Genomic DNA, 15,713 nt, shown 5'->3' on the forward strand with positions numbered 1-15,713 from the left:
TCATGAGATGCAATGAGCAGAACATAGCATCACTGCTATGATACGGCAGCCAAAAATGAAAAGCCTAAATCCAATCATGAGGAAACAGAAGACAACCAAATTCAGGAACATTCTAGAAAACTGCAGGCCTGTACTCTTCAAAAGAGTCAAGGTCATGAAGGTTAAAGAACTTATTCTGGTTTGATGGAGACTCAAATAACACACCAACTAAATGCAAAGCATCTTCCAATACTAGATCATTTTATTATAAAAGATATTATTGGAACAATTATTGAAATTTGAAAGGAGTCTCTGGGTGAAGGGACTTGCAACTTCTACGTAAATCTGAAAATATTTCAAAACAAAAATAAAATGAATGACTCAAAACAAAAGTGTAGTAGAAGTCTAGGGTTATGTGTGTTGGAAAATACATACATTGTGGGGATGGGAGGAGAGTATGTGTGTTCACACACCAGAAAGATACATCTTCTTTTGGTGGGATATTGACTAGTAATGAATAGTAATATTATTGGTTTGGTCCACCTACCAAGTGGAGAGTCTTCTCTGGGGTAATATTAACTCTATGGAAAAATCTTAATTATTATCCCTTGGTACCTTAAGACCCTCACTCATAAAGACATAAGCAATAACTCTCTTGAGCAACAAGTGAGTTACATTTCAAACCCACTTGTCAGATTGATTTCAGCAGGAATAGAAAATATTGCTAATATTTAGGCAATAATTTGTAATGAAGTTATATTTAAATTTGGTCATACATTTTGAATGCACAATTTATTTCCAATGAAATTTTATAATACCTATTTTTTGAAGTCCAACAAAAATTCATAAAAGAGCTCACTGGAGGCATAATCAAAATATGGTTCCAGAGCCCATGAAGATTTGTGATCATAAGAAAACCAAGGATGAATGATTAAGTCACACCAACAACACACCGGTCTCTTTTCACCAGCCGTGTGGGGAAGGGCCATTCAAGCTTATGATTTGGCATGGATCCTCTCACAAAGTTGAAAACTTTTCCCTCCAAATATCATCAATTCAATTTGGAAAGTACTTTTTCTGAAACAAAGGTCACATAAAATTTAGTCACAAATGGGCCAGCCCTGGTAGCCTAGTGGCTAAGTTCAGCCTGCTCCACTTTGGCAGCCTGGGTTCAGTTCCAGGCCACAGACCGACAGCACTGGTAGGTCAGTGGCCATGCTGTGGTGGCAGCTCACATTTAAAAAAAAGAGGAGGATTGGAACGGCATGTTAACTCACGGAAAATCTTCCTCAGGAAAAAAAACATTTAGTCACAAAGGGCCATTAGGAAGGTAACTGCTAATGATAAACAATATGGAAACAATCATAATATGGAAACAAAAACAAAAGAATTTCCGAAGCACCAAGTCACAGACTGAGAAATCAAACTGCGTGTCCTCAATATTTCACAGAAACGAGAATGGAAAACGAAGGCATACTATAAGGATCTGTTATATCATATTATAAAAACCCAATTTAAAAACATATTTCTAGGGAAAAGTTAGCCACAGCGATGAAAACTTCCTTCTTCAAAAGGGCAGTCAAATGTCAAGCCCCTATATTCTTGCCTTGAAATACATAAACTTGTATTTAAAAAAAAAGCCTTTTGGGGGCTGGCCCCGTGGCTGAGTGGTGAAGTTCAAGCGCTCTGCTGCAGGAGGCTCAGTGTTTCGTTGGTTCGAATCCTGGGCGCGGACATGGCAGGGCTCATCAAACCACGCTGAGGCAGCGTCCCACGTGCCACAACTAGAAGGATCCACAACGAAGAATATACAACTATGTACTGGGGGGTTTGGGGAGAAAAAGGAAAAAAATTTTAAAAAATCTTTAAAAAAATAGCCTTTTGGAGTTACTGAAAACCAATAATCTTCATCTTTAAGTGTTTAGACGTAACTAAACTGCCTTTGAAACATGCTTTAACACCTTGAACTATGGGCAGTTATTGGCTGCTTGGGGAAGAATGATAAATTCAGGCTGATTCATTGGCCTCTTTTAGTCATGCTTCCACACAAATTCAGTGGCAACTCATTTCAGCCTCCAATGGGCATGGGAAAGGCCACAGAATTCCATAGTCAAAAAAATGCACTACAAAGGAAGTTAAAGTGAATAGTAAATTAGAATCAGAAAAATTCGTCTTTTCTCTATCTGGAGGACACACAATCTAATAGAGCAATACACAGCAAGGGCATCTACATAGAACTAGAAAGTAGGCTTCATAAAATTTTAGGGACGACAGCATCAGCTTACGCATTGTGTCTATTTGCAGAGGATGAAAACGAAGTCTGCTGTAGTTAACCGTCTAAGCACGGCTGAAAGTTTAGCCTGCGGCATAATTCAAACCAAAACCCTGATAGCAGGTGCAACTCGTTAGGCTGAAGACATTTGAAAACATCCTACAACAGGGAAAATATTCCAAGAAGGTGGTGGGAGACCATGTTTCTTTTCCAGGTCGAGCTCACTGGAAGGCAAGGGGAGAGTTCATACTCGCTACAGAAGGAAAAAGTCTGGAGCATGAGTAAGAGAGTAAGGATAGCAGCATTCTTGGAATGGTAAGCCTACATCTGACACGCCCAGAAGAAAGAACAGAAAGGAAACTTGATAAGCTATGTATTTACTATCAGTTTCTAAAAGGAAACATAGCAATTCATCAAGAAATACATAATGAGTGCACAGAAGATGTGCACAGGACACTGAACAGCATAACTGACAACATCCCCACAAGGGGATTTAGCAGAAGATACACAAATAGTCTTCACATAAATATTTCTTAAATTAGCCCATACTAGTATTTGAAGGTATTATATTAAGTTTCAATGGTTTGAAGGTTTTACTAATGGGTAAAAATCATTCCAGATTTCTTGTTTCTCTTTCTCATTCTTTTAACTGAGGTATAATTTACATAGAACAAAATGTACGAGTTTTAAGTGTACGGTTTGATGAGTATTGATAAATGTAAACATCAGTGTAACCACAACCCCGTTAACAATAGAACATATTCATCACTGTCACTCCAGAGAGGTTCTTCATGCCTCCTCACTAGCCCCCCCCCCCCCCACCCCCCCGCCCCCGGCAACGCATCTGTCACTCTAGCATAGTTTTGCCCTTAGAACTTCATGGAAATGAAATCACGACAGTACGCAGTCTTTTGTCTCTGGCTGTTTCTACACAACATGATGACTGAGAATTCACCCATGTTGTTGCGTATGTTAGCAGTTCACTCCTTTTTACTGCTGAGCAGTGTTCCATCACATGAATATACCACGTTTTGTTTATCCATTAATCTATTGGTGAACATTTGGGTTCTTTCTGGGTTTTGGCTATTATGAATTAAGCTACTATGAATATTTTGGTTTGTGAAGTTCTAACTCAAACATAGAGTCGTGAAATGACGGATACATTTCCTTACATAAATGGTTTGAAAAGAAAATTGGCAACAAAATCTTTTTCTGAAACACCATCTTATACAAAACGGATGAAATGGCGCTGGGCTCACTGATGCTGTGGCCGTGACCTGAGGCACACCTGCTCCAGCGTACCTACTATACGCTGATAGACTTGCTAAGTGCTGCTAAGAACACGGTGTTTTAAAAAAAGACACTGCCTTACCTTATGTTCCTCAAACATTAACTTTGTCAACAAAACTTGATTGTTGTTCAATAGCGGTCACGGGCAATTAAACTCTCCAGGTGCCTAGAGCACAGGGATCTTTTGTGACTGGTTGTTTTCAGTTTTTTAATTCATTTTTTTAACTTTGTGTATTATTCAAAACATATAAAATATGACACATAAGTGAATGTCATGAAGTTTCGTTATAACATGAACCCCTGTGAACCGCTCCCCACTCTCGTACCGCTTCTTTCTGGGATCCCTTTGGAAAGGGAGCCGTCCCTCAGCTATTTAGGGAGCATCTCGAGGCTTTAATTCAGAGGATAAAAATTACAACTCAGGAGAAAGAGCTAGACTCTCTCTGAGAATGCGCAAGAGATTTAAGGTGTTGGGATGAAATCATACTGTTCCCTCATAATCTGGATGACACACTCAGAAACAACTTTGGATAATATCTGCAAATTAAGTTATAGTGGGCTCATTACATTTATTTATGTATTTTAAAAGCATAAAGCGTTAATGCATTACATGTAAACACTTAAAAATGCCACAATATTTGCAAACCAACATGTATTCACTTCTAATACACTAGGAATCTTAAGAATTGCAGTGTTTGAGGTCTTTCTCAACTTCTAAGGAGCCATGCGTGTCATGTTAGAGGAGGAAACATGGGGACAAAGCAGGCTGAAGCTATTCTCACAGGTCCATTCCAGAGTCTAAACTGTATTCTTACTTTTCTAAACATTACATGATGAGCAAAGGAAAATTTGCCAATTCTACATTTTCTAAAAAGTGGTACTTGTCGTTACACTGTAACATATTTTCAAAGTAGTCTCATATTTGCTAGTTCATTCATTAAAAAATTAGTTTTTCTGGGAAAATAAGCCTGAGACTCAAAAATAATTAAAATTTTATTTTTCTAATAGTTTTTTCTTTACATTAAAATGCGATTGCTTTCTTTTATAATTCAATCATGCTCATTTTTATATATCATATTTCAGAAATTATAAAACTACTAATGTATAATGGTCAACCATAAACATTCTTGGCTTATCTCCATTTTTCATTTTCTCATATTGACTTTTCACTGATTTTTCTCCAATTTTCTAAGATAGCCTGAAAACCTTATATAGTTATAATGTCCTGATTAGATTTTCGTTACACCTATCTGATTTCCAAATATTCATTGCTGCCCACACTTTATCACACTACTTTCCAAATACACTAATTGCCTCTTCCCTTTCACTTTCTTGGCTTCACGTTTTTATTTCGTCAACCGAACCTATATAACCTCTAGCAGATTTCTCAAATATTTATTACTTTCTTAGATTGGCATAATGATTTTAGATATTAAACATCCTGTGTATTCAATACTCCATATTCTCTGGAGAAACAAGTATTGATAGAGAATGATCATGAGGGTTTATCCATCTCTACAAGTCATTAGGGATTTAATCTGAAAAGTAAGTGTTTCATTTAACGCCAAGGATGTGTTTACACACAATAACTGAGTTTTGGAAAGTAGGAAGTGATTGTAGAGCACAGGCCCGGATTCTGACCTGGATCAAATCTCGCATCTAAGCTTTACTGTCTAGAAAGTTTTACACTTTACCAGCTGAGTAACCTTGAGCAAGGTGTTCACTTCTCCTTTTCTCAGTTTCTTCACTGGTAAAACAGAGAGAATGCAGAAAGCTGTCACGAGGAATTGGTGGAGGCAAGACAGTTAGCAGGGTGCCTGGGACGCGGCAAGCACATAATAAGCTGGGCTAGTTCTCTTATTTTCATTGTTATTATTATGCTTTGGCAAGAGCGCCTGCTAACGGCTAGCAAATATTCTTCTCTGAAATCTTTTAAAGCACCAGAGCTTCTCATATGACTGGGCTATTTCGAGACAGGCCAAAAGACAAGAGAATAAACTTGCCGGGGTGCCTTCCAGTTCTGAGATTTCATGAGAGAAGCGAGGGAAAGATTGCTTCAAACATGTAGGCCAACGTCTGACTGGAATTCTCCAGCAGGTGGCACCCGTCGCCCCGCAGTCCCATGGCTGAACATTTTGGAAAGAATAACATCAGGTGGATCCAGACTTGTGCTCGCTCAATTAAGGGCATTTTCTGTTTTAAGCGCCCAGTCTAGAAAACCTCCCGCCCCACCACAACAGCCCCCTGGTTACAGGAAATAAAAATTCTTTCTAGGACAGACCGTTAGCAGACGTCAGTCGGTCATTCAGAGGAGTCTGTAGCTAATGTGCTTCTCTTTCTACACAAGAAAGTGTAAAGGAAACAAAAAGGCCTCAGAAAATGCATAACAAAATTTAGTACAGAAACCAACATGCCTTAGCCACTTTTTACTAGCAATTTCTGAGCAAAGTGACTACTTGGGGGAAGGGTATGTAATGAAAAAGAATATTTGCAAAGAAATTAAATGCCTTAGAGTGCTGAGTAATTAGTAGTTGTTAATGATACACACACTCTGGGAAAGGAGAATGAGGCAGATGGAAACTCATTCTGCTTTTCCACCATGACAAAACCTAATCCCAAACCAGAGGTCCTATTTATAGGCCAGAAAGACTTTTGTCACCTCCCACATCTGAAAACTCCATTTCAGGGTGGAGATTAATTATCCCCTACGCTAATACGTCCTGTGAGGCGAAGCTTTCATTTGCTAGGCCTGTAGCTCTAGTTCTCAGAAGAAAAGCAACAGCACAGGTACATTTTTTAAGAGGGGTGGGGAACATTTATTTAAGTTTGAAGTTCAAAGATTTCCAGAAAATTCCCACCGAAGCTATTACTGAGCCAGCCTCTCACACCCTAGATTTCTCCGGGCAGGAGCTGGACCACAGCCCAGAACGTCTCCAGCAAGGATATGTGTAACGAGCCCAGGTTGGCATGGAGACTCAGGAACACAACAGTTCCCCCCAAAGAACTCATCCTGGGTCTTCTCGCTCCTCTCCACATCCTCCCTCCCTTGCACAGCCTGCCTCTGGCAGAGATGTTAGAGACTCACAGGATTCCAGTTGACATGTCGCTTTTGAGTTCTTCCTCTGGGAACTTGTCTCCTCATTTTACCACCATATATCTACCATATTGGTGCCCCCTTTGAAGCTGAGTCAGAACAAGTCTGATCCCAACAGCTTGTTACACAGATTTCAAATGATAAGCAATGTGGGAAGAAATAAACTTTCAAACAAGTATCTGAGAAAGCAAAGCAATAAGGCTTTAAAATATTTTTGTAAACAAAAACTCTACACAGCTCCTTTCTATTTAATATTAACCAAGGTTGACTTATTCTAGCACTTGACATTTACATAAAATGTCAGATGGAGGACATTAAAATTCCACATCAAAATCTTGAAGACAGGTCTTCCCACATTATAATGGTGTCAATATCCAAAACAATAGTTTTCCTGACCAAATTCCTAAATAGGACAACTGAAGGCACAAAGCAAGTGCACAAAGCAAGTGTTTCCAGAAATAGCAGGGTGACTCATTCTTCTAGTGCTATTGAGAAAGCAGATCTAACATACGCAAGCCTTTTAACTGAGAAAAGGGAAATCCAAATGGCCGTCCTATAACCTCATAGAAATGGGAGAAATTCATTCTACTACCAGAAGTAATTTGGCTGATACATGAGTAATCTATAGTTTTTATTAATCACTTTTTTCTTTCCATCACCCACCTCCAACAAATCAGAGCTCTGAATAAAATGTTAAGTCCTGGACTTTGGCGAAATATTCTGTTCCCTATTGGGAAATTATGTTTGTGATCTTCTCCGGAAAGTCTGTTTCTTACGCCCCAAGAAACACACAGAAGCTTTAGAAAGCCATTCTGGCAAGCGTTCACTGGCCTTCCAGGCCTGTTCTCCTGACACAGGGGCCCATTTGCTGGTCCAGGGTAAGCGGCTGTTCATAGCCCGAATCTTTCACTGTATAGACGTGGAGACAGCAGGTGCAAGCAGGCGCACGCATCTGCCTGTAAGTTTAGAACGCCTGCCTCTAGGCTGTCAGCAATTCTTTCCTAATCCCTTCCTGCTCTTGGTCTTCTGTTTCCTCCACAAACTCTTCTCTTGGTCCGACCGCTGCCACGTTCTGCTTTATCTGGAGAAAGACGCGAGGAGCAAGGCATGACGCCCAGCATCTCCTGTGAGCCATGGGTTCAGTCCCAGCCAAAGAAAGCGAAAGTCTGAAATATGTCCCTTGGCTTCTGTGAGGTATTTTTTCTAGGATTAAGGCAAAAAGTCTCTTGTATTATGCACCCATCATGTCCCTCTTGTCTCATGTAGAAATAAATGTGGGGTGCTGGTGCACTACTACGCATTGCATTGCTCTTTTGAAAGAAAAAGGGAAAACAAACCACAAACCCAATTTACTTCTGATTTCAGCATTACCTGCTAGATATGAGAATTTTCTATTCCCTTCAGATCCACTTACGTTTCCTGCACTACTCTCTTAAGTTATAGGGCTCACGCCATGGCACTTTTAGAAAGCAGTGTCCTCCAGTCCAGAAGGGAGCAGGGGCGAGCCATAGAGAGACGTGCTTCAGGCTGTTCGACCCACATGGCAAACGATTTATACCATTCACCCCAAGTTATTCAGCTCATATTGCTGGTGACCAACAGCAGTTGGGAAACAGCTCCCTGGGCGAGGAGCACCCACTGTGGTCACAGAACCGGGCGGGAGTCAAACCAACACTTGGTGCCCACCATGCTCCCGAGGACTGATTATCCTGCAAGGTATCGTTTCCTCCCATGAATGCATCTGGGGCCTAGAACAAGGCTGCTGTAGTCCTCTGACTTACGAGGTGTCTACGCAGTCTCACCAACTTGAGGGTCTAACGAGGGATTTAGCCAAGATTCAGAAGCTTTTCAGGCACCTCTCCCCAGGTGAGAATCTGTCTAGCTCTATATTCGGCAGAAAAATATATCCCAGTTTCTCAGTCAGGAAAAGATGATTCCAATTGCGGAAGAAAAATCTTTCTACCATGATACGCTGGTAAAATACCGATTTCCAGTTTTTATGGCTTATCACTCAACGCCAGTGTCCCGGGACATCCAAACAACATCATTATTCTTTCTTGTACACTTAGAGGTCTCACTCATGCATAGCAATTCCTGTATTGATGTTGCTTTGCCCAGGCATTAGGAATATTCAGCTGGATGATAATTTTCTCCATACAACTCAAACGTCCTGTAATGCCATGACTACCCCCTCTAACTCTTCCTGCATCTTTCCTATCCTCTCCAACATCACAGGGTTAGGAGAAGACAGTGTTAGCCCCCTTGTAGCTAAGAGTTCTCTAGGAGTCCACATGAAAGCAAATGTCAGCAATGGTTTAGGCACTGTGGGGGTGTGGGAGGAAAGTCACTGAAATACAGACTCAGCGTCATACCGTCCTGACGATTACCACACACTTGGTCCAGCACTGAACTTCCTCGGGGAACACATGGCATGGCTGGTCTGGGAAGGTATCTGCCCAAGCACGGGGTGTGGCAACACATGGCTTCCAAGCCTTGCTCTAACCCTGTTCACACAGCAAGAGGAATACCACGGACCTCACTTCTTACTCACAGCAAGAGCTGTGACATCAGCATGCCTCAACCATGTGTGGAATGCCCAAAAACACACTTCCTGCTGATGACAAAGAGTCTTTCTATGAGTACACCCCCAGCACTGGCCATTGAGAATTTGGTTCTGCCTTATCCTAAGGCCATCTGTCCAAATAAAGCATGTCCAATCTTGTTTGTGGCACTGACAAAGCAGCCACGGCAACCAGGGGCCAAGTGGTGCCTGTTGCTAACAGCCTGGCAGAGCACAGCACGTTGGCACAGGTCAGCACGGAGACTCAGGTAGGCAGAAAATGATGAGGCAAGCCCCAAGATGAAGGAGACTTTGGAATACTCGGTGCCTGGAATGAGATCTTTTCATTTTGAAAATACAAAATCTAACCAAAGAAAGGGTCATAAATTCAACTCAGTTTAACTCAGTAAATGACCACATGCATGATTCTGTATTAAATATGGCACAGAAAAACCTTGCCTGGCAACAAACTTAGTGTCTATTTGTATTTTCCTCATCTTTGTATAACATAGCATGTAAATTTCCATCTTCAACTTTGAAAGAATAAGTTGCCTATTAACATTATCTGGGAAGGTTAATAATAGACAATCGTAAGATTTTAAAAAGTCTTTTGTCAATAAATACTCAAGTTTAAGGATGATTTATTGGCCCTATAACTGCTTTAAAAGATTGCGTTTCATGGTGGAAATTACTACTGGACAGTAAACTTTAGTTATTCCTGAGAACATCACTTCTCCTATCCAAACTGATAAAATGAACAGTAATATTCTATCTCATCCAACAGAAGACTTCTCTCTGTTCTTGGGAAACATACAGTCTTACACAAACAATAAGGAATTGTGCCATGAAGGAAATTAAAAGTCAAGTTTGAAAGAAAGTATCCTCATAATCATCTAGCTTAATGGCTTTCAGAATGGGCTCCCAGAACACCTGGGACACCTCTCAACTCCCAGGGAACTTTTACATTAAGACCTGAGCAAGGAGGACCTCAGCCCCATACCCACATGCAGCAAAAGATTCACTATAAAAAGAAAATCCACTGGTCACAGGGCTACGCGTATGCATAAAAATTCTTGATCTTCCTACAGAGTTCTCAGCCAAATGTAATTCTTTGGATATACTACTGTCTTGTGCAAATTATAAAATGGAAAAATGGCCAACATTTTTTTTTCAAAAGCAGTAAATGCACACGCAATTCCCTAATAAGACCAAACCCAGGATCAGAGCACTTCTGAGTTTAAAACAATCGTGCTGCCCATAAGGTGTCAGTACTGAACCACTGCGTTTACGTATTCCTTTTATTGACAAAGATTAAAAAAGAAAATCGAGGAATGAGAAGAAAGAAATATTTACACATTTTAGCAGAAAGCTGTTATTTCCGGGAAGACCATGGAAAAATGTGCACCTTAACTAGATCTTTGACTGAAGTGAGGGTGGAATGTGGTTTGGGGGAGAAAAAACATTTGGCAAAAAAGATGCTCAGTTTTAAGGCATATAAGCGGTTTGTTCTTATGGAATTATGAAGTAAAGAATAGAAGGCATAAATTATGAGATCTAAGTGAAAGGAGGCAGACACAAAGGCCACATATTGTGTAATTCCATTTATAGGAAATATCCAGAATAGGCAAATCCAGAGAGACCAAAAGTAGAGTAGTGGCTCTCCGGGCTCGGGGAGGAGAGGACGGGAGAGGAGGAGGTTTCTCTGTGGGGTGATCAAAATATGCTAGAATCAGATAGTGGTGATCTTTGCACAACTCTGTAAATACAGTAAAAACCACTGCATTATATACTTTAAAGAGATACTTTTTGGTATGTGAATTATATCCCAACTTTTTTAAGTTATTAAAAGTATGATGAGCTCAAATGGGTAAATCCAGGCCCTTGAGAAAGGCCTTTGAAACACCAGTGAATAAAAGAGTTGAAATAAAAGACAAAAGAAAGAAAGAATAGGTTAAACAGGGCTCTTGTTCTCGGAGTGGGGCTTTTCCAGCACTTTGAGCAGAGGATCCACATCTGACTATTCTTTTCATTCCCTCTGCAGAATTAAGCGCAATATTATGGAAAAAGAGTATTTAAAGGAACTCTTTGTTAGTTGATCATTGATTAAATGATGATGGGCAACGTCATAAGCTGTCTTTGTGGAATAAAAGGCCATAAAGCCATCCACTCCGCTGCTCTCCTTTATCATCACTACAGTCTCAAGGAGCCATTCTGCCCTTCCCATCTGATGTTATGACACAGGACAGTCATGTCCAGTCTGCTCTCGGTCATACTGAAGTCTGTCTAATTTTCTAGAATTGTTATCTTTATAAATAACCTTGTGCTTATGTTTTCAGGTTAGTATTCTGCCTTTTACTTCCTAATTAAATGGAAAGACTTAAAATTCACAAGACTCACCTATTCAGTTATTTTTCTATTTGTACTATGATCATTTTAGCAGAAATTACAGACTGGTCGGAAAACTGACTAAAATAAATTCAAGTTTTACAAAGAAGAGAGTGTGTTTAGATAATGCACATGAACCACAATTAAGAAAATTGAATGGTGACATTGTAGAAAAAGATGCTTTTTACCTGTGATAAATCCGGAGGGTTTGTAACATCATTATGGGGGCTATCTTTTTAAGAGCATACAAAAACTTTTACCTATATCCTGATGTTACAGACAGACATGTTATGACCCCCAATTTACAGATAGAATATTAATGGGTAAGAGAGATTAAAAGGCTCTTGCCACAGAACTTTCGCTTCTAGTGTCCTCTTTCATACAATGCGGACACAGTCAACAAAGACTGCGTGCTAAATGTGTTAGCACACGGAAAATGGAAAGTCCCTGAAAAAGCATGTCATATAGTTATCTCTCAAGAAATACTGTATATGAATATCATTGTCTTACTACTCCTAGAAGCCTGATATCGGAAACTAGAAACGGAAAATATGAGGATATGGAGGGAAAAACCTCATGGTTGGAAATCATACCCTTTGTATTGTACATACCTGCAGCAATATACGAGCCTCCACCGGCTTTATAGAGGAAATGGCTGGCAAAGGGAGCTGCACAGATGATCAAAAAGCTTGCAATCACCACAGCGACTACCCCGAGAAGCATCAGGACTGCCCAGAAACCACGGTAAACTGGAGACCCCAGGAGAAAAGGAGAAAAGAAAAACACACTTAGACTGTGAACACAGCAGACTGTCATATAGTTTCTTTCCTCACGGTTTTTCTAATTTCAGCCGTTGCACTGCTAGGTGGCATCCCGAGCTATGGGTCCTGAATTACCTTCAAAAGGATCCCTTACTAGATGACTTCGGACTCGATGATGTCAATCTTCAATCAACTCACGCTTGGTATTTGCACCACGCACATGCTAATCTACTCTGGAAGCTTATTTTTCACCAGATTTTCCATCTTAGAAGTGGCAACACTAGAGTTGTAGAAAGAGTCCTCTTGAGTAAATACCCAGTTGGGTCACAGACAGGTGTTTCATACCAAATGTACGTGAAAAGAGAGTCACATTTCCAAACACTGCCTCTTGCTTCCTGCTAAGATCACACAGCGATCCCTTGGAAACTGATAATAGTCACCCCTTTCCCTAACAAAAAAGTACACTTCTATTTGGATTGTGACTCTATTGGAAAATAGTCTTAAGGTAATAAAAATGGCAAGCAAAACAAAAAAAAAGGTTTGTACAGGCTGAGATTTTAAATCAGATATATTCAAGGCATACTACTTTCTATTAATTTGTTCCTAGAAAGATTCAAAACCCGAAGAAAACATAACAGTCTCTCAGTCAAGGACCAGCAAGGCTGAATTAATGGACGCGACTGGTGATAAATGGGTTGTGGGTTGGTGATATGCAGTAATCAAATAAAGAGGAATTCTAATGATCATTTTTAAATGGGATAATTACCGATCTATTAAACAAATTCATCATTTCCCAAAGGCTAAACACTAAAATAAATTCCTTTTGGTGTAAATGAGGGAAAGCACAGTGAAGTAGATTAGTCAAATTACAATTTTTTACGAAAATACAGAAACTTTATAAGAAAGCAAAGAATAATTTTTCTCAACAAACCCACGTGCCAAAAATAAAATATGTCAATCAACTAGAAACTTAAAGAGACAAAAGAGGATGGGAAGATGGAAACTTGCAGAGAAGAGTCACTGGAGTTAAACGGGAAAGGAAGGCTGGACTTTTTGTGTGAATAACCAGGTCTTGAAGACAGGAATAAAACATAGGCTTTCACCTCACAGGCCAATGCTGTTCATTTGGCAGTGAATTCCAGGTTTGCTGTGTTAGGAAGTATTCTGCGGTTGTATTCAGGCTCCGCGGGCAGCAGAGCAGTAAGGTATAGATCAGCTTTGAGTGTAGAAGTAAGAGAGACAGACTGTGAGCCAAATATTTGCCACACCAGTCCTACCAGAGTTTACTAGATAATTGGTGAGCTTTCCATTTTACACTTTCATTCACCTCATTTACTTCATTGCCTATCACATGGCAGGTTCTGTGGCAAGTGCGAGGGGTATAAGCATTCGTAAGAGGCAGTCCAGGGAATAAGGAGCCCATTCTAACGCTCCCTTGATCACACTAAAACTGGACAAACATGGCAAACACTCTGAGGATTCTGAAAAGTAAACAAAAACACACGGGTTAAGGAGGAAAGTCAAACCTTAAAGAAAGATCAACTCAGCTTCAAAGAGTTTTCTAGGTTTTCCCTTTTTTTCTCTCTTCCTGGATTTGGCCTGAAGGCAAGCCAAATGGGGAACTTTGTAAAAGGCACAAACAGCAAAAAAAAAACCCACTCATTGTCATCATTCTTGCTAGAAAAGCAGGAAAGGGAGTCCCTGCAAGCCATGGTATGGAGAAAATCCTCATGTTTATTTTTCTCTTTTTATTCTCCCAGTCCTGCCTCAAGGCCAGCTTCAAAAGTAGGTGTGCACTGCTACCCCAGTGGAGGCAGGGGCATTTAAGTTACCAAAAGTGATCCAATCCTTTGGATAGAAGGATCCTATAAAGGGCCTCCCATTGTGCAAAGAGTGTGGGAATAAATCTTATATATTTTCCTTTTTCTCTTGCTGCTTCGCACTGTAGTGCAACTCCATGGAACTGTGCCACAGCACAGGAGGCCAAAGCTCTGAAAGAACCCAATAATTCCTTCCAGAGAAACTGGGAAAAAGGGGCCCTAGAAGCCAAAGGGTGTGGGGGAAATCCCACAGATGAGAGAGGGCTGGAGAAGAGAAGCTCTAATCCTGTGTTTGAATCTGTAATGAGCTGACACCCCAAGTTGCACATGCACAGAAAATGCCCAGAGAAGTCTAGCAAAGGCTTTGAGAATCAAATGACAGTATAAAAACTATCCAAGTACCAGAGCAAGCCCTGAGCATGCATGCCCAGGCAGACCCAAACAGCATAGCAAATGCTTTGCAAACTGAATTGACATTGAAACTACTACCACAGAAGAAAAAGACAGAATACGCAGGTTGAGTGCCTTGTTCAAACAACAAATTAATATTCTCTAGAGAATTTTAACAGTATGAAGGGTCTGACAATATAATATTCAAAATGTTCAGGATACAATCCAAAATTACTTGATATACCAACAACCACAAAAATCTGACCAATTCTCAAAGGAATAAGCAATCAGCAGATGCCAACTCAAAGATGATTCAGATATGTGAATTATCAGATAGACTTTAAAGCAGCTTTTAGAACCACTTTTTATGAACTAAGGTAAATGCTCTTGAAATGAATAGAAAGATAGAAATTCTCTGAAGAAAAATAGTCTATTAAAAAAGAACTAAATTGAAATTTTAGAACTGAAACATATAATTGGAATGTAAAAATCCATTAGATGAGCTCAATAGCAGAACAGAGATGAAAAAAGAAGCAAGTGAACTTGAAGATAGAGCAAGAGAATTTATCCAGTCTGAACAACAGAAAGAAAAGAGATTGAAAACAAAAACGACTAGAGTCTCAGAGACTTGTGGGACATTATCAAAAGATCTCACATTTGTGACATTGGAGTCCCTAAAGCAGAGGGAAAAGATACTGATACGGAAAGAACAGTCGTGGAAATAGTGCCTGGAAACTTCCCATATTTGGTGAAAGACAAATTTACAGATACAAGAAACTCAACGAACTCCAGAGAGAATAAACCCAAAGAAATCAGCCCAGACACAAAATAATAAAATTACTGAAAACCACAGACAAATAAAAAGTCTTGAAAGCAGCCAGGGGTTGGGGGAGGGGAAATGATGGATTACATATGGGGAACAATTCCAAAGACTGCAAGTTTCTCATCAGAAACGATGGAAGCCGGAAGACAGTTGAAGAACATCTTCAAGGTGCCAAAAGAAAAGACTATCAGACTGAAATTCTGCTTCTAGCAAAAATATCTTTGAGGGATGAAGGTGAAATAAAGCCATTTCTCAAGGAGGAAAACATAGAATTTGTCACCAGCAGACCTGCTCTACAAAAAAATGCTCCAGGAATTTCTTTAGGTTGAAGGGAGATGA

At 40.0% G+C, this 15,713-nt stretch overlaps 1 protein-coding gene across 1 annotated transcript in view; it reads right to left on the minus strand.

Moving 5' to 3' along the window:
- TMEM182 (transmembrane protein 182) overlaps nt 1–15,713 on the minus strand; it is a 49,401-nt gene that overhangs the window by 7,045 nt on the left and 26,643 nt on the right. Inside the window, exon 4 of the mRNA XM_046660277.1 lies at nt 12,192–12,329. Within this exon, the coding sequence (XP_046516233.1) occupies nt 12,192–12,329 (138 nt within the window). The remainder of the gene's footprint in view (nt 1–12,191; nt 12,330–15,713) is intronic.

The sequence above is a fragment of the Equus quagga genome, chromosome 5, assembly GCF_021613505.1.
Source record: "Equus quagga isolate Etosha38 chromosome 5, UCLA_HA_Equagga_1.0, whole genome shotgun sequence".
Taxonomy (NCBI): Eukaryota; Metazoa; Chordata; class Mammalia; order Perissodactyla; family Equidae; genus Equus; species Equus quagga.